The 23938-nt window shown below is 46.3% G+C and overlaps 1 protein-coding gene and 2 pseudogenes across 1 annotated transcript; 1 reads left to right on the forward strand and 2 right to left on the reverse strand.

Annotated features, from left to right (window-relative positions):
- Positions 1-2957: 2957 nt before the first annotated feature.
- LOC136469283 (uncharacterized) lies at positions 2958-5987 on the reverse strand (annotated as a pseudogene).
- An 11590-nt stretch (positions 5988-17577) lies between these two features.
- LOC136469284 (uncharacterized) lies at positions 17578-17982 on the reverse strand. The gene has a single exon (XM_066467535.1). The coding sequence runs from the start codon at positions 17980-17982 to the stop codon at positions 17578-17580; it is 405 nt and encodes a 134-aa protein (XP_066323632.1).
- Positions 17983-19275: 1293 nt separating this feature from the next.
- LOC136469285 (uncharacterized) lies at positions 19276-21631 on the forward strand (annotated as a pseudogene).
- The last annotated feature ends 2307 nt before the right edge of the window (positions 21632-23938 follow it).

The raw sequence follows: 23938 nt of genomic DNA on the forward strand, positions 1-23938 counted from the left end.
TGTATGATTATGGATTACGGATTACCGGCTGCTTCTGGTGGCCTGATGGCCTGACCAACACCTACAGGAGGCAATTTGGACGGCAGGTCGGCAGCCGCGCCCAGTGGTGTCAATTTGGGACAGCGGTGGCGGCACCGTCGTGGCCGCGGTGGCACGGCGCGGCGTCTTACGTCCGGCCTCTCACTCCGACAGTACCAGCGTGGCGAAGTTCCGAAGTCCGTGAACTGGCAAAGCAGAAGAGAAGACGAGCAGTCGAACATGCGAGAAACAAAGGAAGCCAAGAAGGCTTGACCCTTCGTATTCAGAAGGGAGCAGCAGCAATTACATGGGCTGCTTCTTATTAGGCCTCAATTACACACTAGACGCTTGCCGTTTGGAGCCAATAAACAACAATATACATACATGTATATTAACTTCCACTCAAAAAAAAACATGTATATTAACTATATGCTAGAGGACTAGTGCGCCCCACCCCCCCCCCCCCCCCCCCCCCCCCCCCCCCCCCCCCCCCCCCCCACCTGTCCTCCGCATCGTGAGCATCGGTGCACGGTAGGTGGTGTGCCACCATTTACTCCCTCATCAGTCGTCATCGTCACTTCGATTTTGAAAGCTCTTCACGACGGCCCCTTTTTTTTCGAAAGAGCAGCAAGAGCTTTGCCAGGCGTTATATTAGACGAAGAAAAAGAAAAGAAAAAAAAGAGATACAAGAATTCAGTCATCCCGTTTCAGACATTTGCCCACCTAGTGATAGAAGAAAAAACAAGACCCGGAAAAAGCACACCACTAGGGGCAAAATGGAAAACCAGGATGACTGAAAGAAAAACCACGACTGAAAGAAATAACGGAGAAAAATTAACATGCATGAAAAAAGACAACAACAAACTAAGAGAAGCTAACAATCTGACTATATGCCAACTGAAATTGTATTATGTTATTACTCGTACTCATCCCTAGCTAGCATCACAATATATCTATATGCATGCAGAAGTTGGGGCTTTAATTTGGTATACCACTGAGTCTCTAATTCACTGGCCGGATCGACAGTTTAATGAAAGCACCGTTAATCCGTTATATATATTGTTCAACTGACATGCATGTTTGTTGTTCAAAGTGATGGAGTGGAATATACCGAGGAGCTAAACTACTTTGTTGATATCTTTATTTTCATAAATTCCACATTGCTTTGGTTGTAGTTGCATGCTCCACTCTTGGCCAGAACTACACCATTACACGACTATCAACGATCCTCCAATCTTTTGAACCTTTATCAGTAGCGTTATATTTGGTGGAGGATATGTAAGATAAGATGTGTGGCAAGGCCAACAGTATGAAGAATTGTTACACAATAATAATCTAACTCTCGATATTTCTGACCAGTAATCTTGATATCTAGCACTACTGGTGCAACAAATGTAAAAGGTTCAATAGTAGTAGAAACCAGGGGTGCGGTGGTACTCACACTCATTTTCGGAAATAAGCAGTAGAGAAAACCCCAATCTCAAACTATTTCTTTATTGTTCTTCTCAAATGGAGATGATGCTTGGTCAACTGTCAGGACCTCAGTAGTAGTAGATGGATGAGCTTCTGAAGGGATAGGAGGGGAGACAATGAAAGATGACTATGAATTCCTGAATGTTTTTTTTACTAAAATCGTTTTGAACTCTGGTATCGAGTAATACTCAGTAATTTCCGAAATTTCTTTTTTTTTTTTACCCAAGTAGGCAACCAAGTAGGAAACCCCTTCTCAAGTACGGAGTAGTCAAGTAGCTAGGTTGTAGGGTTTCAATCTTTGGTATCCTTATGCTTCAATGGGCGTGGCCATTTCTATTTACTGGCCGGCTAGTCTCATTCAAGGAGCCATTCCTTTAGTTAAACTCATTTGACATCCGGAACAGAAAGGAAAAGAGGAAGCAAACATAGCTAGAAAGCCTTGCAACTACGTGCTATATATTTGATTCGTAACTGCGATAATAAGGGTACATCCGCGCTTTCTTATCTTCTTCTTGGTCTAGTCTATCTACCCGTCTCTAAGTAAGCCCCTCACCTTCCCTTTTTGGAGGCACACATAGGAAGAGGGCACTAGTTTCGAAGAAAATAAAAACAGATTAACTATACCCTCCTTTTAACCTTTCAAAAAAGATTCACTAATCTAAAGGTTGCAGCCGAGTCGTGCAGTCAAACGATAACAATTGAAGTAGTGGCCCCGGGCGGACACAACAAGAAGCGGAAATAAAAGACCGAACCGTCTGTGTGTGCCCATGCATTGTACTACTAGTACAATATGCACTGCTAACTACTTAGTCAAGCTTGAGATAAAAAGTTGCTGCTGTGCCCATGGCATCACCTCATGTACACTGTACCAGTGTCCGGTGAATAAATAAACTCTGCCCTACATGCTGCTACGATGCTCGTACTCTCGCAGCAGCATGTTTGGTCGTAAACAGATCGCGGATTATTTATTGCTGGCTGGTTTGGCGTGAGAGAAAAATAATATTTTAGCTTATAATCCATGATCGTATACGAGCAAGCGAACAGGCTATCGGTCTTTGTTATTACAACTTTGTACTACAACCTCATTCCCAGATTGCAACTCACTCAACTCTCCATGACTCCCTCTTATAAACTCGCTGAACAGGAAACCACGCAGAGTGCTGCAGCAGTAAATCAATCTACTCCAGCGTCCAGATAGGCATGTGCTAGTTATTTTCAGGTCAGGTGTAACCTTTCTGTGTCTAATTCAGTTTCAAAGCTCACAGCAATCTAGCTAGTTTGCTTACTTATAAGTTAGAACTATGACATGGATTCATCACTATATGTTTCATGTCTTTGGTTAACAAATTAAATGTAGCCTCAAATCATCAAGGGTGTGTTTGGCTCCCTGACTTCACCCCTGGTCAGGCTTTCATAATGCACCTCCCATGAGGGGGGGATAGCCAAGCTTGCTGGAAACGCTCGTTCCCATCGTTCCCGTGGAGCCTGGCTTGCACAGGAGCCGTCCCGATTCCCCTCCCCTCCTCTCCATCTTCTACCTCGCCGCGCTCGCGCTCGCACCTCGCTCCACCTCACTTCCAACCACCGGTCGTCGCCCTCCACCTCGCCTTTGCCCCGGTGAGGTCGCCTTCACCCCCGGCGGTGGTGTGCTCCCTAGGAGGCGCGACCGAGAGGAGGAGCCCGACCGCTGGTGCGCCTCCACCACCTCGCACGCCGGCGAAGGATCTGGCCCACGAGCTCCTCAGGCGGGATCTGGCGCTTCGTCGCGGGTTGGCCACGGCGAGGAGGTCGCGGCGGTCATGGCGGACGGTGCCGGCGACGAAGGCTAAGCATCTCGCGCGGCCATGGCAAGCAGCAGCAGTAGTCGAGTGGAGCAGCCATGGCGAGGAGCACTGCTTCCATGGCAAGGGAGCAGAGGTGCTGCGGCCACGTCCAAGGCGAGGGGCCGGAGGAGGAGCATCGCAAGCATGGGCGGCCATGGGAGCTTCACCGCGCGAGCGTCGCCAGCCACCATGGGCGGACATGGGAGCTCCACCGCCGGCAACGGGGCGCAGCTCCACCTCCACCGGCCACGGCCATGGGAGCAACCTCGACGCAACCACAGATGATGCCTACCAAGTGTTTGACAAAATGCACCAAAGGGGTAACCATACTAGCTGAAAGATACGGTGATGTATGCAAAGAAAAGCAGTCAACCAAACATGCCATTTCTAACCCAGGCTTGAGCAGGGAATGCAACCAAATAAGTGCATCTTGTATTGCACAAGCCAGGCTAAAGTTGCCCAGGCTTAGTTTTGCTAGCCAGGTTTAGTGAGGAAGTGAACCAAACACACCCCAAATGTACCCACCCAAGTACCAAACCAAGAAACACAACATTTTTTCTAAAACCAATAATGGGAAGCAGTATGCAGAATGACTCCTTGGTGGCATGGTGCAGCACATTTTATGGTAGAGTACATACACAAATAAACATTTATAAGTATGGCATGAAATCAACATACTGATTACTACTAACCCCTACAAAAAAAATCCGCATAAGCCCTACATGTGATTCATCAGGGTAACAACTAAAAATTCATGAAACAAAGCATGTTCATCTAATAGCTTATCCAAGCACAGTTCATCTATCTAAAACTAGAAAAGGTAATAAGAAGATACTTTGTGAGATAACAGTGACTTATGTATGACGCCCATTGTCCTCTCCTACGGCATGGCACCGGCTGCACAGCTCCCTGAAGAGAACACTACTCTTGATCATCATCATGGCGTGGCATTCCCTTGAACTTTCAGGACAACTAAAACCATCAAGGGTGTCCAATGTAAGACACTCGAGTGACACCACGTTCTCGAGAATGTAGCATGTTAGTTCAACCAAGCTCTTTGCAGAGTCGAAGCCTGTCATCTTCACATTCTTGAGTCAGCAATGGCGGCGTTCCGGCATCTGCCTCAGACCATAGGAATCTTCAAAAACCGATTTCTGCTGCATAAATTTCAGAGCCACCTAATGTAAAGAAATAAATCGAGTCATTAGATGTGTATGCATGCATGTTTGCAGCAGGACGCATGCAGTGAACCAACAGCGCCTTACATTCAAGATCAGTGTCTCCAAGGAGGGAGACGCGTCAAGGAAAGAAACTAGAGAAAGATAATCGTAGGACAGGGGCAAGGAATCTCCTGATGGAATATCAATGACGAGGTGCTTGAGGTGGAGGAATTTTGTAGGCAGCACTGGTGTGTTGCCAAACTGCACAACATATATATGTCAAATAAATCTCAGATTAATTGTAAACAAGGTACGGCTACTACTTTCTTTCTACGTACCTTAATATGCATGCATAAATACACATTATGTATGTTTTAGAAATAAATACATACCTCGGTACTTGAGATTATATGAAGGGTCTCAAGATTTGGCACAATGGATGGAAACTCAAAACGAGCAAAATAGAGATTCCGTGCTATGCTTAATCTCTTCATTTGCATGTTGCCTGCAAGTGAGAGCTTTACATATTTCCGTTGAAGTGTAAACTAGAGAGGTTTGCAGCTTTGCTCTCTATCACTCGCAGCCAACAGCATTTAGAAACCGTCAGGCTGCTAAGCTTTTGCAGCGCGCGAGGTATCTTCAGGCAAATTATCCTCACGCAATCTTTGACGTTCAGCTGCTCCAAAGCATGACACCTTGAAAGAAAGCCCTCCACCTCATCGTCGGTAACATTTACATGATGCAGGCTCAGAATTGCTAGGTTTCTCAAGGGGCCAAGCTCTGCGGTCGGGTGAAAGACGCAGAAGCCAAGCTTAAGATAGCGAATTGAGTTACCAGCCCTTGTGCTGGATAAAACTGAGCATGGGAACTGTACTCTAGTGTCCAAACAGTGCCACGTTGTTATGGCAAGTGGAGCCGGACCAGGGCCCATGTGGTACTGTAGCGCATGAACATAACACCGTGAACAGTACCAGATTAGATTACATTAGATTGGTTTGGTTTGTTAGGAAAGGAATAAGATTGATTAATTCGATTAGGATGTTTCTTTAGGGGTCAAGTCAGTCATCTCTATAAAAGAGAACCATGTATCAGTTATAATCAAGCAAGAAGCAACAATTAAGTTGCTGGCTTCCCCTGGGAGCCAGCCATCCCTGCCCTCCCTCCCTCGCATGAACAGTACCCCCTATGGGTACTGTAGCTCTCCCTCAACTCTCTCCCTCTCAATCCTAGCTGGTAGGGCATCAAGTCCTATCAATCTGGTATCAGAGATCTCTGGTTCGATCATGTCCAGCCCTCTACCGAGTTCTTCCCACCCGCCGCCACCGCACACCCACCCGCCGCCACCAGCGTCTTCGTCGGCACTGCTGCCCCACACATCAGGCGCACCGGCATTGGGTGCGCTGGCGTCCTCAGGGGTGATCGTGCCCTCTGCCCCGGCACCGTCGTCTCCCGCCGCCCTCATCCTCACCCCGGAGCAGATGACGGCCGCAATCTTGGAGTTAGGGCAGGCCATGGCGGACATCAAGGCCTTCCTCGTCGGGCCCTATGCACCCCAGCCGCAGCCGTGGTGGAGGACCCTGTGCTGCAGCAAGGGGTCCGTGGCTGTGGATGGCATAGATCATCATGATCTTGTCGATGCCACCGTCGCCGACGAGACTCTCGAGCACACCTTGCACATGGAGGAGCTCATGCAGATCACCGACTACAACCAGTTGCGCGGCTTCGACGAGGCACCAGCGGCCGTCCACTTCGCCGAATCGGATCGGATCGATTCCGCTGTGGTTGCTGCACCGCCGTCCTTAACGACATCGCCAGCAGCACCATCAGCAGCCGTAGTGCTGCCAGTGCAGTTCCACACTGCTACGCCACTTGCTGCATCGGCGCCATCACCAACAACGACAGTGTCAGCTACGTCGTTGCGCTCCTCTTCCCCCTCCATGGTCACATCACCAATGAAGGCCCCGGCTGCCACAACTCCGGCAGTCTCATCACCAGCTTCGCCAACAACCCCGCCGGCACTAGTGTCACCAATGCAGGCGATCATCCATGCACCGACATTGGCGGACATGGTGCCTTTGTCGCTGCCTCTACAAGCCGCAGCACCGATCCCTCGAGTAGGGCCATGGCTGTTTGCATGCGCTTATTCTCCGCCGGCTCAGCAGCAGGCCTTCAAAGCTCCATCGGTCGCTTGGAGTACGCCTCCAGCACAGCCCCGCTCTGCTGCACCCATAGCGGGGGTGGCTGCTCGTGGAGGGCACCATCGACTCCATGTGTAGGCGCTCCATGGATTCGAGCCAGGCGAATTCGATTCCAGGCAGATTAGATGGCACAGCCAAGTTTGGCACCTCGAGGAAGAAGGTATGGATCGTGCACCACTACAGAAGCAGATCCCATGGGACGGAGTTGATTTTGGGGAGCCATATGTCTTCTGCCTCGATTACAACTGCAACATAGGACTCCTTGAGCAGAGCTGCCATGGCGATCTTCTCTAGACTGCAAGGTCTTCTGCTCCAGCAATCGCCACAGCTCGAGGACGAGCCGTCTTGGAGGGGCGGAGTAGTGTTATGGCAAGTGGAGCCGGACCAGGGGCCCATGCGGTACTGTAGCGCGTGAACATAACAGCGTGAACAATACCGTATTAGATTAGATTGGTTTGGTTTGTTAGGAAAGGAATAAAATAGATTGATTCGATTAGGATTTTTCTTAGGGGTCAAGTCAGTCGTCTCTATAAAAGAGAACCCTATATCAGTTATAATCAAGCAAGAAGCAACAATTAAGTTGCTGGCTTCCCCTGGGAGCCCGCCGTCCCTGCCCTCTCTCCCTCGCATGAACAGTACCCCCCGCGGGTACTATGGCTCTCCCTCAACTCTCTCCCTCTCAATCCTGGCTAGGAGAGAGTTGAGGGAGAGCTACAGTACCCCCGTGGGGGTACTGTTCACGCAAGGGAGAGAGGGCAGGGGCGGCTAGCTCTCAGGGGAAGCCAGCAACTTAATTGTTGCTTCTTGCTTGATTATAACTGATACAGGGTTCTCTTTTATAGAGATGACTGACTTGACCCCTAAGGAAACATCCTAATCGAATCAATCTATCTTATTCCTTTCCTAACAAACCAAACCAATCTAATCTAATCTGGTACTGTTCATGCTGTTATGTTCACGCGCTACAGTACCACATGGGCCCCTGGTCCGGCTCCACTTGCCATAACACACGTGGTATCACAGTGAGTTCTTCAGTCGTTGGCTTGACAATATTCTTAAGCCAACGGTCAAAGAAATAGGTGCCAAAACCAGCTGATAATTGGATAACCAATATCTTCACACCGATGCCTGAGTGTTTTCTTAGAATGTGATCAATTATGTCGCTGAAGTTCACTTCATATCCATGTTTTTTTGAGATTAACGTGTGCCTATTCAAGATGAGATTGGGACGGCATCTCCAAGAACGTAGAAAGGCATGAGACGTGCAAGCGGCACGGGCAGCATCACGGATTGGCACTAGTGAATGTATGTGGTGCCAGATGTCCTGGATACAAGCATGGGAATTAATTAACAAAGATTAAACAGACGAGCCAAAATTTTTACAAGACACAAGGGGTAATTGTATCAAATAGCATAAATATAATAGTCACATGCATTGTGTTATTGGTGATCATACGTGCAGGCTCTACATGGTAGGAGTGTGATATATTACTTATTACTTATAAGATAAGAATGGGGGTTTTCCATTCAGTAATTAAGTTCAGGCAATTTGAGAGGACATATGACTTCATAAATAGCAGAACGGAGTGTGTATTGTAGATAATAGATGTGTGATGGTGATATTACCAGTCTTTGCACCGGGTACAGTTACAGTTAGATCGAGAAAGCAGAGCTGCTAATTTGGCTGGAGCCTACTGCCAAGACAAAAATTGCATAACTAAATCCATTTATATATATATATATATATATATATATATATATATATATATATATATATATATATATATATATAATTCGATAGAGGAAGGACCCGTTTCGAGCAGTGAATGCACCACGAAAAGCCTTTTAAGCCATGCTCGGTAACGCACATGTCCTAGTCTACTTGCATCGGGACTGGTGAGAGCCGGCGATGCACGGAATTTTTGAAACGCTCTACTTCACTAAGGAAGATACGTTTCACTTTTCTGATCGGAATTTGATATATATATATATATATATATATATATATATATATATATATATATATATATATATATATATATATATATAGAGAGAGAGAGAGAGAGAGAGAGAGTATATTCAGTAGTCAGCTACAAAATAAGTTACTGTGTAGCCACCTCTATTTACGATAATTCTATATACTAGTGTATGATAATGTCAATATATATTTACGATAATTATGTTACTATAACACATGGGGATATTTATCATGACATTATAGTAAATCACTTAGTAAGAAGTTACTATAATCATATAAATTAGCATAATGATTATCGTAACTCAAAAATGGCTACAGAATAAGTTATTCTATAGCCAGCTTATGCTCCATCTGTCTGTTATTACTCGACGTTTCTTATCTTACAGCAAAATAGAACTATTTTCAGGCTAGTTTGGATTCGTGACAAGTAGTTCAGTTAAGTGTAGTCATGGTGATAATATTGCCGCCCTCAGTCATCAGAAATTCAGAATCTCTTGGTTAGCGCCATACCTCAGGAAGGTCTGGAATTGAAGACCCTGTTGTTTTTCCTGCTTGGGAATCGGAATCATCTTCTTGTTGGCAGGGCGAGCGGTTTCCAGCAGTCGCTGAGGCAGTGGATCCGACTGCTGCAACGCAACAACCATGGATCAAATCAGACAGAAAAGGCAAGAATGATTTCATAAAAGGCAACCGGATCTGCTAATTAAACCCACTGATCATGAACACGCGCCACTGTTTGTATATATCAACCTAAATAAAACGAGGCTTTTACCTGTATGCCATTATAAAAGTTTGTAATTACTTACAAACCATTAAAAATTTTGAGTTCTCATAGATGCCACTGCTCTGAAATCTTTTGTCCATCACGCCATTCCGTCGACCTTCCATTCGTTTTTCACCGTTTGCCAGCCCTGACATGTGGGCCCAGTTAGCGAATATGTCCAAAATACACCTGTCTCCACTCGTTGCCCGACCTGGACGCACTCGACGCCGCCTCCGCGCACGCCCTCACGCCGCGGACCTGCCCCGACGCTGACCCGCTGCCGCTCCCTACTCTCTCCGACGGCGCCGCAGCCTCCGCCCGCGCCCGCGCCTGTAACACCCCAAAATTTGAATTTTTGGAAATAGAGCTAAAATGATTTAATTTGGAATTTTGTGCTCATGAAAACATAGGAAAAATAAAAAAATTATTAATTTAAAATTTATTATAAGGAGTAGCAACATGGGTGTGCAACCATGCTGATGCATTGGATTTATTTGGTTGAGTGGTTTTGATTGAAAATTTAAAATGGTTTAAAATTTGCTTTTGGCAAATAAAATAAAAAATGCCTTTGAAGTAAAAGAAAAGAAAGAAAATGAGATTTTGAAAATAAAAGAACTTAAAAAGTTGTAAAATTTTATTTTTGAAAACTTATCAAAATTTCTCACTTTTATTTGAGTTGAAAAGTATACTTGAAACTACATCGGAATTCGATTTGGTTCAAGATTTAAAATTTGGTTTGAATTAAGAAAGGAAAATAGAAAGATATTTGAAAAAAGAAAACTTCATTCTCCTTTTCTCTCTTGGCCCAGCCGGGCCTCGAAGCTGAGCGGCCCATTCCTCTCTCCTCTTCCCTTCCTGCACAGTCAGCAAGGCCAGCGGCCCAACCCTCTTTTCCCGCGCCGCTCCTTCGCTTCGGCCCACGCCAGCACACCGGCCCAACATCGCCCGCCGCTCCCCAGCTCCTTTTGCTCTCCGTGTTGGCCCGTTTTCCCTGCACCGGCCCACTTGCGCCTGCGTTTCTTTGTTTTAGTACGGCCCAGCTTTGCCGTGTGTTCTCCTCTTCCTCTGTGCTGACTGACCGGTGGACCATCCTTGTCAGGCCTTTCTTCTCCATCACGTAGCTCCGTCGGACTCCACCGCCGCCATAGCCCGAGAGTCCCACGCACCCCGTCCTCCGCCGATGCCGTGCGCCCCAAGCTGCGCCAACCTCTTAAATAGCGAGCCCATACCCGTCGCCTCCCTATCCCGCTCAAACCTCATCGCCACCTAGCGCCGCCAAGCCACGCGCTGCTGTCCTCTCCGCGCCACCACAGACCGCTCTCCTCCGTGGAAAGCAGCTAGGTGAGTTCACCTCGACCTCCTCTCTCCTCCTGTGTCTTCCCCGTCGAAAATCGGGCACCGTAGGCCGTTTTTGAGTTCTGCCGCCGAGCTTCCTTTGCCGTCCATGGCGCCGCCGCCGTCCCTGTCAACGCCGGCGGCCAGCTCTCTCTCTTCCCTCCTGTCGATCCAATCTGAGCCGTTCCTCTCTAATCTAACGGTCCAGATCTCCTCATACCCCTTCGCTGTGAGTTTTTCAAAAACACCCTTATAAGTATCTGAGGCTTAACCCACAGTCCATTACATATTAGATAGAATATGTCTTCTTCTTTTAAAAGTGTATTTTAATCGGTTGAATTCAAAAATACGTTTTCAGTTAATTACAGATTTGTCGCTGATTTTGTTTTAGCCATAACTTCTCCGTTTTAACTCCGATTTGACCCGTTCAACTTGCGTTAGGTTCGTAATTTCATAATCTATATGTTCATACCACTGTTAAGTATGTTTTCAACTTTTAAAATTTGAGGTTAGATTTAATCTATTATTTTAATAAAGAAAATCTTGTTTAATTCATATCTTCTACGTTTTAACTCTGTTTTAGCCCATTCAAGTTATGATAGATTTATAGCGACGAGATCTACGCGTTAGTAACAGTGGTTACCCTATCACTATTTCTAGAATTTCATGGTTTAAACTCTAATTTAAATAATAATTATGCAACAGGATTTTATAGATAAAATATGATTTGTTTTACTTTAGTTTTATAATTCGAATTTAAATTTGACTTAAATTGTATTATCTATAAAATATCTTATATATGTTTTATATAATTAAAACACACGAAGCTAACAGTTTTATATTTTCTCCTATGAGCAAATCTTTCGGTAGATGTATCTTTTTCACCGTAGCTCCGATTAGCGTGCTTTTCGCGTCTGTGTGTTCGTAGCGAGACGTAGATTCGTTTTACAAACTTTTCCTCTTGATTTTATGTTTGGTGTACTGTTCTGATTTAGTTCTATTGTTTGCTTCATGTATGATTGTATGGATGCTTGTGTGGTGCTTTATGATTACGTCCAGTCGATGAGATATACGTGGTGATCAAGAAGAAGAAGAAGAAGAAGAAGAACGTTGAAGATTAAAGCTTATCAAAGGATCGATGTTTTAAGACAAGTATATCATGAGATCTTTCTTGTTGTTTTATACACCTTTAATCATTTAATTCATACTGCATGTGTCTACCTTGACTGCCACTAAGGATTTCCTAGCACTTTGTTGCCTTGTACCTTGATACCTTTGGGTTATTGCATTGGGTAGTATGATGCTAGTGCTCAACTATAACCATGATCTTGTAACTTGACTAATGTAATAAGCAGTAAACATTAAAAGATGCTTTTTAGCAACATGGAAACAAGGGGGCTAGAGCATTGGGCTATTTTATGGTGCTTTAGATTCCTCTCCCTAAGGATTTACCTATAAGTGATCATCCGGGACTTACAGTATAGCTGTGAGGGTTATATGGCTCTGGTTTTAGCTCAGTATAAGGATATTTTCTAGCTTGTTAGTGGTTACCTTTATTGGCATAAGAATGGCTTGATGAATCAAGTATAGTGCGGTCTCTGTCCCCTTGAGTATAGGCTATGCGTCATTGTGCCATCGAGAAGGGGGGCTTTATATCTGTTTGTCGAGTGAATCTAATGGCCCTAACTTGTTAGATGAACCTTTGAAAGGCTTCATAGTGAACCCTACCGACCTTCCTTAGTAGTGGGTCAAGAGGCTCGTGACCTCGGACGAAAGGATAAATCACGACTTACAGTGAAAGTGTACAACCTCTGCAGAGTATAAAACGGGTATATCAGTCGTGCTCATGGTCACGAGCGGCCTTGGAATATTTACGGAATAGATGATGAACACAGATGATACTAATGATAAAAATGCTCACTAATCATTACTGTTTATGCTATTCATTATTCATATTTACTTAATCATGTGTTTATATGGGCTTGTGATGAACTTGTTGCTACTCATTTGCTAAAATAGTGACCATTAAAAGCTAATCACAGTTAAACCAGTGTCAGCCTTTTGAGTCTTATGAACCCCATGTTATATTTGTTGAATACGATATGTACTTACGCTTGCTTTATTTTTTTCAATTATTTGGATAAAAATCCCGGATGGGTACCAGATTGCTAGAGTTTGGAGAAATTAAGCTTGTGATCAACCAGTCAGTTGTCACTATGGATTTGGAGTCTTCACTCGAAGATCGGAGTTGTCCTTCCGCTGTTTGCTATCTAAGGTTATATTCTCTATACTAAGTACGTTATATATTGAGCATTGTCTATTGATATTACCTTTATTTTTAGCTATATGTGAGATTTGACTTCCTAGATTCACATATGGTGTGTATTTAGTTTTGTTGTTAAAACCGGCTGCTACAGCGCCCACGCTGCTCGACTCTGTCAGTGTGGCCGCGCTGGCGCAGGAAGCCGGCTGCTCCCGCTGACGGAGCTGTCATGCGATGCCTTCGACTTGAACCCGTACTGCTTTAGCCCAAGCCCGCCAGTGCCACCGCCCTCCCCCGAGTGCCTTGGTTGTAGTTGCAAGCACAGCGGGACGTTCGGTGGAAGAAGCGTTGTCATCGTCGGATAGCTTCGGCCACGACCACGACGCCAGGCCAAGGGACAAGGTGTGACAATCCGACTGAAGATGACTCAGCTGAATTATCCGTAGGCACAAGAATTCCTCGTCCGCTGATTTTGGCCCTCACTCTGCTTTGCCTAGATTCAGAAATGACTCGCGCAGAACAGAGAGGCAGCTCAGAAGAGCACGGCTATGGAAGAAGGTCAGTCAGCGACGAGAGATCATTCATTGTGTGCCAAGCAAATCTTCTTGCTTTTCCTCCATTGTTATGTTATTCTCCCCGTCGAATCATGTCATCACTCAGGATCCTTAGTGCCACCTTGATGTGGGCACACAGGATCCTGACATGCATGTACCTCTCCTGGCGCCATGCTGGTGCTCGGCTCCTTCCATAGCGCCTAGGTGAGGACATCCCTAGACGGCCAGCCTTCGCATGCGTGATGCGTCCACACCCAGTCGGTGATCAGCATGACCCTGGATGGGTCGGACAGGTCGAGCGTGCGGCGACCGCTCATCACCTTGAGCACCAGCACACTGAAGCTGTACACGTCGCTCTTCTCGGTGAGCTTCCCGTAGAGTGCGTACTCCGGTGAGAGGTAGCCATGCGTGCCGGCGACGTGCGTCGTGAGGTGCGACTGGCCCTCGCGGCTCTACCGGGCGTGGCCTAAGTCCGCCATGCACACACGCATGTCCGCGTCTAGGAGGATGTTCGTGGCCTTGATCATGTCCTGGTAGTAGATCCCTAGCTTGACGCCATAGTGCAGGTACTCGAGGCCCCTAGCCACGTCCCCGACGATGGTCCTGCGCTACGCCCACGACAACGCCAGCCGCCGCCTGCCTTGGCCGTCCTCGAAAATGTACTGATCCAGCGAGCCTTTTGGCACGTTCCTCGCGGCGCTGGTCATGCCTCGACAGCACTCGTGGAGCTCTGCGCCGTAGGCGCGATGCCACCAAGCTGGCCTCACCCGTGCGCGTAGACGTAGGAGGGAGGGGGCTCGAGTAGCTCGCCGCTGCCGTGGCGCACGAGGGTGCCAGACAGGTGCGCGTGCGGCTGAAGGGTCGAGATGGCGGACTAGAGGGGGGTGAATGGTCCTTTTTGAAACTAATCGTGTCGGCTAACCGAAACAAGTGCAGAATTATAACTATCGGTCTAGCCAAGACTACACCCCTCTATCTATGTTCTCTAGAACCATCCAAAGATACTAATCAAGCAACAAAGGTGCCGGGCTAGCTAGAGCTCATCTAACCAATTCTAGGAGCAATGTTACGCAAACCTATGCCACTAGTACTTTAAGCAACAAGGGAGGTCCTACACATGCTAGTAAGCAAAAGCACAAAGCTAACTAAGCTCACTAGCAATGCTCAATAACAAGGCAACCAATGTCTAATTAGAGAGCACAAAAACTTAGCTACACAAACTAAGCAATGTGACTAACAAGGTTACTAAAACCAAATTAGCCACGCAAGGGAGCTACTTCTATACTACACAAGCAAGAAGGTAATTAGCAAGCTACACAAGCTATCTAATTACAAGAGCAACTACACAAGCTATCTAATTACAAGAGCAACTACACAAGCTTAATATGTATAAAAGTAATTGCAAGCTTGTGTAACGGGGATGCAAACCAACCGGAAGAATAAGGTTGACACGATGATTTTTCTCCCGAGGTTCACGTGTTTGCCAACACGCTAGTCCCCGTTGTGTCGACCGCTCACTTGGTGGTTTGGCGGCTAATTAGCATCACCCGCTAAGCCCGCACGTCGGGCGCCGCAAGAACCTACCCCAGAAGTGAGGGTAGCTCAATGACATGCTTTACTAGAGTTGCTCTTCACGGCTCCCGCGGGGCGAGCACAATGCCCCTCACAAGCACTTCTCCGTAGCGCCGCACAAGCTTCTTGCGCGCTTCGATGGAGACCACCACCAAGCCGTCTAGGAGGTGGCAACCTCCAAGAGTAACAAGCACCACCGGCTTGCAACTCGATCACCTAGTGCCACTCGATGCAACCTCACGATGCAATCGCACTAGAATCGCTCACTCACACAATCGGATGATCACTATCAAGTATGTGTGAGATGGAGGGCTCCCAAGCACTCTCAAGCATGGACACAAAGTCCCCCAAGGTGCTCAACTCCTGCCATGGCTGAGAGCCACTTCTATTTATAGCCCCAAGGGCTAAACTAGCCATTACCCCTTCACTGGGCAAAAGTCGGGCTGACAGGACACTCCAGTCGTGTTGACCGAACGCTGGACCTCAGCGTCCGGTCGCCCACAGACGGCCACATGTCCCGATTCCAACGGTCACTTGACCTGACCGGACGTAGCAGCTTCAACTGACCGGACGCTGGACCTCAGCGTCCGGTCGTTTCCAGTAAGCTCCCCGAGGCGTATATCTTCGACCGGACGTGTCCGGTCCACCTTGACCAGACACAGACCAGCGTCCGATGTAATACCCTCGGTACTGTGCAGACCCGTCAGTTTGACTGGACGCACGCTGCCAGGGTCTGGTGCTTTCAGACCCAGCATCTGGTCAGTTGACCGACGCCAGCGTCTTCGCGATCAACTCGTTTTCACTTCTAACTTCTTCACTCTTGCTCCAATGTGCCAACCACAAGAATTTGCATCCGGCGCAATAGAAAATAGGCATTCCATTTTCATGCTTGCAACCGGTCCATCAAGCCAAGTCTTGTCTTGATCTTCTCCACCTTGATCACATGACTCAATGTCATGTCTCATGTGCAATAAGCTCCTTCATCATCACATGTGTGAGCTTTGCAACATCTCCAAGCCATTTTCACCTCCATGGCATATGTTGCTCACACACATGTACCTGTGGACTAATCACCTGTGTATCTTATATAAACATAATTAGTCCACCTAAGTTGTCACTTAATTACCAAAACCAAACAAGGACCTTTCAGCGGCGTGCCCGCAGAGGCCGATGTCGCGAGGACCATCGCCGAGGCCATCAACGACACCACTGCGGGTTCCTTGGCGGCACCCACTGCTGCTATAGTTGGTGGAGAGGGTGGTGGACATTGTTGGGGTGGTCGTGCTCCTCGTCGACATCCTCCTGTCATCGCCAAAACAACGTTCATCTCGCAAGATAACGCAGGGACATGGAGGCCCCTAACGAGGTGGAGTTCGTTGACGTCGAGCGGCTAGAGCACAAGAGGCTAGTGTTGCAGGACGAGCGAGTGACATAGGAGGAAACTGAACAAAACTAGAAATTCAATTGAATTGAGGGCAAAATGGTCGTTTCATCCACCAGTTTGACACCGTTAGTAGCCCAAGGGGATGAAATGGCGTGGAGGACAAATAAGTTCGGACCAGTGGCACCTGTGAGAGCTTGAACTTTTTAATGGCTTGTAGGTAATTATAAATTTTTTTTAATGGCACATAGGTAAAACCCTCAAATAAAATGACAGTATATCCCCTCCTGAGGGATCTCGCCGAGAAAACGCCTCCCGTTTAGGTAAGTGCTGAACTGTCCGTGGCCTGGACCTGACCTGATGATGAAGAGTCCAATTTCCTCTGGTTGAGTTGGATTTGGATCCCAGTTGGATTCGTTGATGAAGAGCTGAATACACACATTCATATATCTAGTATTGGCAGAGAAAGGTAGAGGGGCAGGGAGGGAGGGGCCGATGGTGGCGGCGGTGAAATCAACGTCCCACGCGAGGATGAGGGAAGCCCCACATTGGATTTGCAAGAAAAGTGAGATGTAGAGGGGGGCGAGGGAGTTGGGACTGCTTGAGATGTTTTAATAAAAATAAAATAAAATAAGTTATCCAGATGATATTGTTAGCAGCTAGACTGTCGGAGACGAAGAAGATAACAGTTCGATAGCAGGAGTAGTAGATTGCCGGCTAGAGAGGTCCAGTTACAGAGTTGGTAGAGTAATACGTAATACAGAATGATTCATTGATTCCTCCTCTCTCTCACTCTGCTTATCTACTTCACGACTTGGGCTCACAGCGAACGCAGGCCCACTCGGGGATGGCTAGCCTTGTGTTCTTGGACCAGGCCCGTGTTCCATGCCTAGGCCTCTGCTCTTCTGGTGATGGGCTTAGATGTGGGGCGGTGACACTCCCCCCTCCTTGGGTCTCGGCATGTCCCCATGCTGGAGTAGCTAGGAACCGCTGTCGTAGAGCTTCTTCATCCTCCTAGGTGGCGAGCGACGCGTCGAGGCCGGACCACTTGACGAAGACCTAGGGAACGTTGCTGATGCCATGGTGGTGGACGCAGCGCTGCAGGATCTCCTCTGGAATCTGTAGGTCGTCCTCGAGGTCGGGAAGAGCACAGAAGATAGTGTACTTGGTGCGCGGAGCCAGCTTCAAGAGAGAGACGTGGAAGACCGGATGCACCGTGGATGTCGGCGGCAACTCAAGCTTGTAGGCGACAAAGCCGACGCAGAACAACATCTTGTAGGGGCCGAAGTAGCGGAACGAGAGCTTCTGGTGCGCCCTTGGTGCCAGCGATGCTTGAACGTACGGCTGTAGCTTGAGGTAGACAGAGTCGCCGACGTCGAAGGAGCGCTCAGAGCGGCGCTTGTCCACCTGAGACTTCATACGCTGCTGGGCGCGGAGGAGATGTTGCCGAACAGACTCCGTCATCGTGGTACGCTCGGACAGCAGCGTATCAACATCAGCAACAGGTAGGGTTGTAATTGGTGGTATTGGGCAGGAAACGTTGTTGGGCTGGAGGAACAGAGGGGTAGGTATTTTGGGTCAAATTGGGTGGAGAGGCGGCGGAGGTGGCTGATTCAAGTAAAGTAAACATGAATGGAATTGGGGGTATGAGACGTACCATTGGCCGGGTTTGGAGCTATGGCCGTCACCGATCCATAGCCCCGCTCCCATGTAATTGATGCGACGCAATGCCCACCGGGCTAGTCAACCATGGATCCGCCAGGGTGCGCGGCGGTGGCCGGCTTCTGACGCCCTTGCAGCGGTGGTTGCTGCGGCTGCGTCGATGAAGACTTGGAGAGGCAACAGAGCTTGTAGCGGATGTCGTCATGGTGGCCATCGATCTCCGGGCGCCATGACTGCAGCTCCCCGACAGCTCCCTCCAGCACCTCCACTCTGTCATCTCGCTCGTCACGGATCTCGGCCAACCGGATAAGTTCGAGATCGGCCATGCGCTGCTCCAGATCGGAGACACGAATCGAAGTGGGCTCCCCAGTTGTCGGCGACGACAGCGGCGATGTACTGGGTGGAAGCATATTCCTCTAGAGAGGCGAGGCGACCATCGACGGTTTGCTCGCGCTCCTGAAGGGCGGTGAATGCGTCCTCAAAACGCTTCTCCAGGCACTCCCAGCGTTCGACAAAGCGCTTGTCGAGGTCCTCCATCCTCTTGAGCATTTCATCGAACACCTTGGACACGACCGGATCCATTGCCCCTCTTGCTCGCTGCAGGTGGGTGAAGTGCTCGTGGGAGGCCAACACGGAATCCAGAGTTCGCCGGCGCCCTGGCTTGATGGCTCTGATACCAGATTGTTAGCAGCTAGGATGCCAGAGATGAAGAAGATAGCAGTTCAGTAGCAGGAGTAGTAGATCGCCGGCCAGAGAGGTCTGGTTACAGAGTTGGTAGAGTAATACGTAATATAGAATGATTCATTGATGACCTACTTCAGACTTGGGCTCGCAGCCTTGTGTTCTTGGACCGGGCCCGTGTTCCACGCCTGGGCCTCTACTCTTCTGGTGATGGGCTTAGATGTGGGGCGGTGACAGATATCCGCCTCCCAGTTTACTAGTTCAGGGGCGGGCATTGTATTTTACTCTTTCCAGTTTCAGGGACGGAACAGAGTCCAATCTGGCAATTCCCTCTGCACGTCGTCGTGATTTCTTTCGGATTCAAAGTGAAATCGAGTCCAAATCCAAAACCAAAACAGGAACAGAGAGCGGGAGATGGTGCATGTGCATAAAGGATCGGAGATGCAAGACATGTGCATAAAGAAACGGAGGTGGTTTCTGGCGAGATCCCTTAGACCTTGTAGTTCAATTCATGCCTGGCATGGACTATCACAAGTTTGTAACCATGGTTGTTGCATTGCAACTGGATCCATTGGTTCAGTGAATACTAGGAAGGGCTCGCCCTGTCAAAATGATGATAATTCTCAAGCTGGCAAAATAACAGTATGTTCAATTCCAGACCTTCCTGAGGTAGGGTGCCATGAAATTCTGATGATGAAAACCGCAATATATCACCATGAGTATTCTAACTGAACTAATTTTCAGGACTAAGCTAGCTGAATACTCCTATCATTTGTTACCTACAAATTATCCTGCAAATAGTTCTATTTTTCTGTAAGAAACATCAAACTATAACGGGTTGAGGGAGTATAAATTGAGAATGGATTTAGTTCTGCAGTTGGTCTTGGCTGTAGGCTCCTGCCGAATTAACAACTCTGCTTTTGTCTATGTGTAACTGTTCCCGGTTATCTATACACATTCCGTTCTGTTATCTATAAGGCATGTGACTATTGATGCTATTTGATACAACTACCCTTGTGTCCTGTAAAAATTTACAATGCACGCCTAGTAACCTACGATCTTCCACCTTTGTGCTGTAAATTCTGGAGCTGCTGGAGAGACAGAACAGTTGTATAGCAGCTCCGGCCTCCATCATAATCTTCTTCCAGATATAAAAGTAGCCATATAGTGCTTGTTCTTAAAACATGAATATGTTGCAATCATCTTCGTCCTGTAAATACATGTTAACCACATTTTCAAGCATGGACTTTGTCAATTTATTAATTTTTGGGGATAAATATTAGAAATGTATGTACAGATTCGGGACTAAGCAAAATTGTTTATCTTTGCTCTCTCCCATTTATCTACTCATATTCTAACACGGTACTCATGTTAATACTTTCGTATCTTTATCTTATTTGTGCTGGACTCCCGTGACCAATTACTCTAAGTATTTTTCCATCCCGATTCATAATTATACCCTTTGCATCGTATGATCATGTGTGTTTTCCATGTGTTTAGCTGAAACTATCTCTCATGTAGTCATGTGTTTATATTCTAATAACAACTCCCTGTGATACTACTGTTTTTTCTTTCTACACTTCAAGTAACCATTTGGCTCTTCTAGCATTGAACTTTATTCACATGCTTGTATGCAGGACATCTGGCACCATATACATTATTCGCTAATGCCAATGCGTGATGCTGCTCGTGCCGCTTACCTGTCTCACGCCTTTCTACGTTCCCGGAGATGTCGTCCCAATCTCACCTTGAATAGGGATGTGGTTCCCTTGAAAGAACAGGCACATGAAGAGAATGTTTGCCACATAATTGATCGCATTGTGAGAAACCACTCAGGCACTGGTGTGAAGACATTGGAGCTTCAGTTAGATGGTATTGCCTTTTGCTTCCTCGATCGTTGGCTAAAACATGTTGTTACACCAACGATTGAAGAACTGACTGTTATATTATGTGATATTTTTAAGATAAAGTACAATTTCCCATGCTCAGTTTTATCCAATGGGACTGGTAACTCAATTCGGTATCTTGAACTTGGTTCTTGTGCCTTTAGCCCGACAGCACAACTTGGTCCCTTGAGAAACCTAACTAGTCTGAGTTTGCATCGTGTACATGTTACTGAGGATGAATTAGAGTGTTTTCTTTCCAACTCTCTTGCCTTGGAGAAGTTGCACCTCAGTATTTCTGGGGAGATAATTTGCCTACAAAAGTTCAGCTGCCTGAGGGTTTTCGGATGATGGAGGCTGCAAGTGATAGAGAGCAAAGCTACAAATCTCTCTTGTTTACACATCAATGGAAATGTAAAACTCTCACTTGCAGATACATTGCAAATCAAGAGATTAAGTGTAGAATTGAATCCAAAGGCTCTCTGTTATGCTCGTTCTGAGCTGCCGCCCATTATGCCAAATCTTGAGATTCTCCATATAAGCTCCAGCTATGAGGTACCCCTCTAGAACATAAGGCGTTTTATGCATATTATATATAGAGCAGTCAGTCAGTCACATATGCATATTACGGTTAAGTCATACCTTGTGTATGATTAATCTGAGATTTGACATATGCTGTGCAGGTTGTCAACACACCAATGCTGCCTACCAAATTCCTCTACCTCAAACACCTGGCCATTGATATTACATCAGGAGCTTCCTTTTCCCCGTCCTACGATTATTTTTCCCTAGTTTCTTTCCTTGAGGCGTCTCCCTCCTTGGAGACATTGACCTTGGATGTAAGGCACCGTTCCTTCATTCCATCCTGCAAAGTTGTATCTGTCTAACCACCACTGGTAGAGAACCGAGCTTTACTCCCGGTGGGGAACCCCCTCTAGTCCCGGTTCCCCACCCGGGAGCAAGCATCCGGGACTAAAGAGGGTCCTTTAGTCCTGGGTCAGGAACCGGGACTACCCGGTGGGTAACACCAACCGGGACTAAAGGTGCCTCCTGACATGCCACGATGGCCGGCACCTTTAGTCCCGGTTGGTAATACGAACCGGGACTAAAGGTTTTTTTTTCTTTTTTCTTTTCTTTTCATTTTTTTGTTTTCGAAGTCGTATTGTACGCTGCTAATTATACATTTATACGCGCGTATAGTATGTTTCGGTTCAAGCACAATGAACGTATTAAATCACACAATTTAAGCATATTTACATTATATTATTTCATGTACATATATTACAAAAAGATTGCATTACAGTTGTTGTGATATAACAAGTTTCCTCTCATCCTCTAGCTTGGCTTCCATGGCAGTGTTGGGTCGAAGTAGAACTCGCCCTTGGAATCGATGACCTGCTCATTAAAAAATCCGGCTATAGACTCTTGAATTGCTTTGATTTGGTCTTGCCATATGACCTTTTCCTCCAACCATCGAGTCTACAGGTTTGAATTAAAGGAAAATAAATTAATATATATACATATATATATATAAAGACATAGTAACACAATCAATAATAATAATTAAATGAATATATAGTGTATTTTTAACGTACTTTGAGTCTCTCTGTAGGAGTTCTTTGGAAGACCACCTTGATAAACTTGTAAACATAGTAACCACAATAGTTGTTCCCCTGTTCCTGCCTCAGACACCACTTTACGAGAAAAAGATTTGTCATCCAATCTGGTGATTCGGTGAAAGCTATATGTTTAATTAATAAAGATGATGCGATTCAGGGGACTTACTTTCAAAGGGATTACATTTAGTGGCGCTTTGCATTTTTCCATGTGTTGCTTCTCAATAAAGGTTTTCCAAACACTGCCCAATAAAAAATTTGCCACGTCATCCGATATAGTTAATCATCATGTTTGTGTGTATATATAGTTGCTAGAGATCCCGAAATTATCTCTGGATAATATCTATCATATCTTGGTAGTCTTGTTGTGGTTTTCTCATCGAATCATAGATTATCAAGTGACTTTTCACCAGATCGATGTCCATCAATATCCAGTGATTGCTGCATGTGTTTATAGGATATAACGCATAACACTCATTAATTAACTAGAATCAACATATGAGCCATTAAGGATGATCGACATTATTAACACTCACTTGAAGTTATAGGGAAAGAGTATATCCTTCTTGTGGCGTTGGTTCACTAAGAAGTTCATGAGGTTACTCTCTGACTCAGACTTCTAATTAGTCTTTGGAGTAATTGAGTCTTTGAATATTATATGGGGATCAACAAAACCAATTTCATTGCAGCCTTCCTTTCTGAGCTCTGTCATTATAAATCTACATATATATATAATACTTGTTAGGATAATTTATATGCATATACACACATATGATGAGTTTAATAATAGATCGAAAGAATTATTACTTACAGGCAATAGCAGCTAATGATAACTTTGTCCAGAGAGGTCAGGTGGCATAGTTGATGAAATTATGCAAAGCCAACATACATAACATCATCGCCACGGAACCAATGTTCGTCTCTAATTCTGACACCAACGCAGAAGTCTCCACCGGTAGACGCCTGCATGTACCAATTGTTTAGCATGTACATTTGTGTCCCCAGATCAGATAAGGCTTGAGGGTTGTATAGACTCTGGCCTAGTACAAATTTTTTCTTCCAAATATCAACCTCCGCCGCACTCTCAATGTTTCCATCACCAAACATCTGGTAAAGGTCGAGACCAGTCTCATCAATAAATTCACCAAGGTGATCCAAATCGACATCCGGATGTATGTTTGCCTGATGCATTAATCCTAAATTCGAACCATATTCATCACCAACAACTAGCGGGGAGACTGATTGGTGCGCTTGTTGTCCGAGTTGGGCAACTCCTTTCCCTGCCCGCTTCTTTTTCTGTGTCGCCTCAATTGACTTGGTGAGAGTGCGGTCATAGTCCGATAACGTTGATTTGGACGGCTTACGAGATTCCCGCTGTTGTTGCTGGTAAGAAGCCACCCTTTTTCTTAGAATATCGGGAGCTATGAAGAAGTATGGTTTCTCCGGGTTTCTCCTTGCTTCTTGATTCTTTTTAAGTTTGTCATAGAATCTAGATATATCTTTTTTATATGCATCAGTTCCTTCTTCCTTCTCTTCAAATATTATTTTGGGAATATCCCTTGGTTTCACGGTGGCTTT

Source organism: Miscanthus floridulus, chromosome 8 (assembly GCF_019320115.1).
Source record: "Miscanthus floridulus cultivar M001 chromosome 8, ASM1932011v1, whole genome shotgun sequence".
Lineage (NCBI taxonomy): Eukaryota > Viridiplantae > Streptophyta > Magnoliopsida > Poales > Poaceae > Miscanthus > Miscanthus floridulus.

Coding starts and splice junctions, on each gene's coding strand:
- LOC136469284 (XM_066467535.1), bottom strand. CDS start 17,982: ATGACGGAGTCTGTTCGGCAACATCTCCTCCGCGCCCAGCAGCGTATG.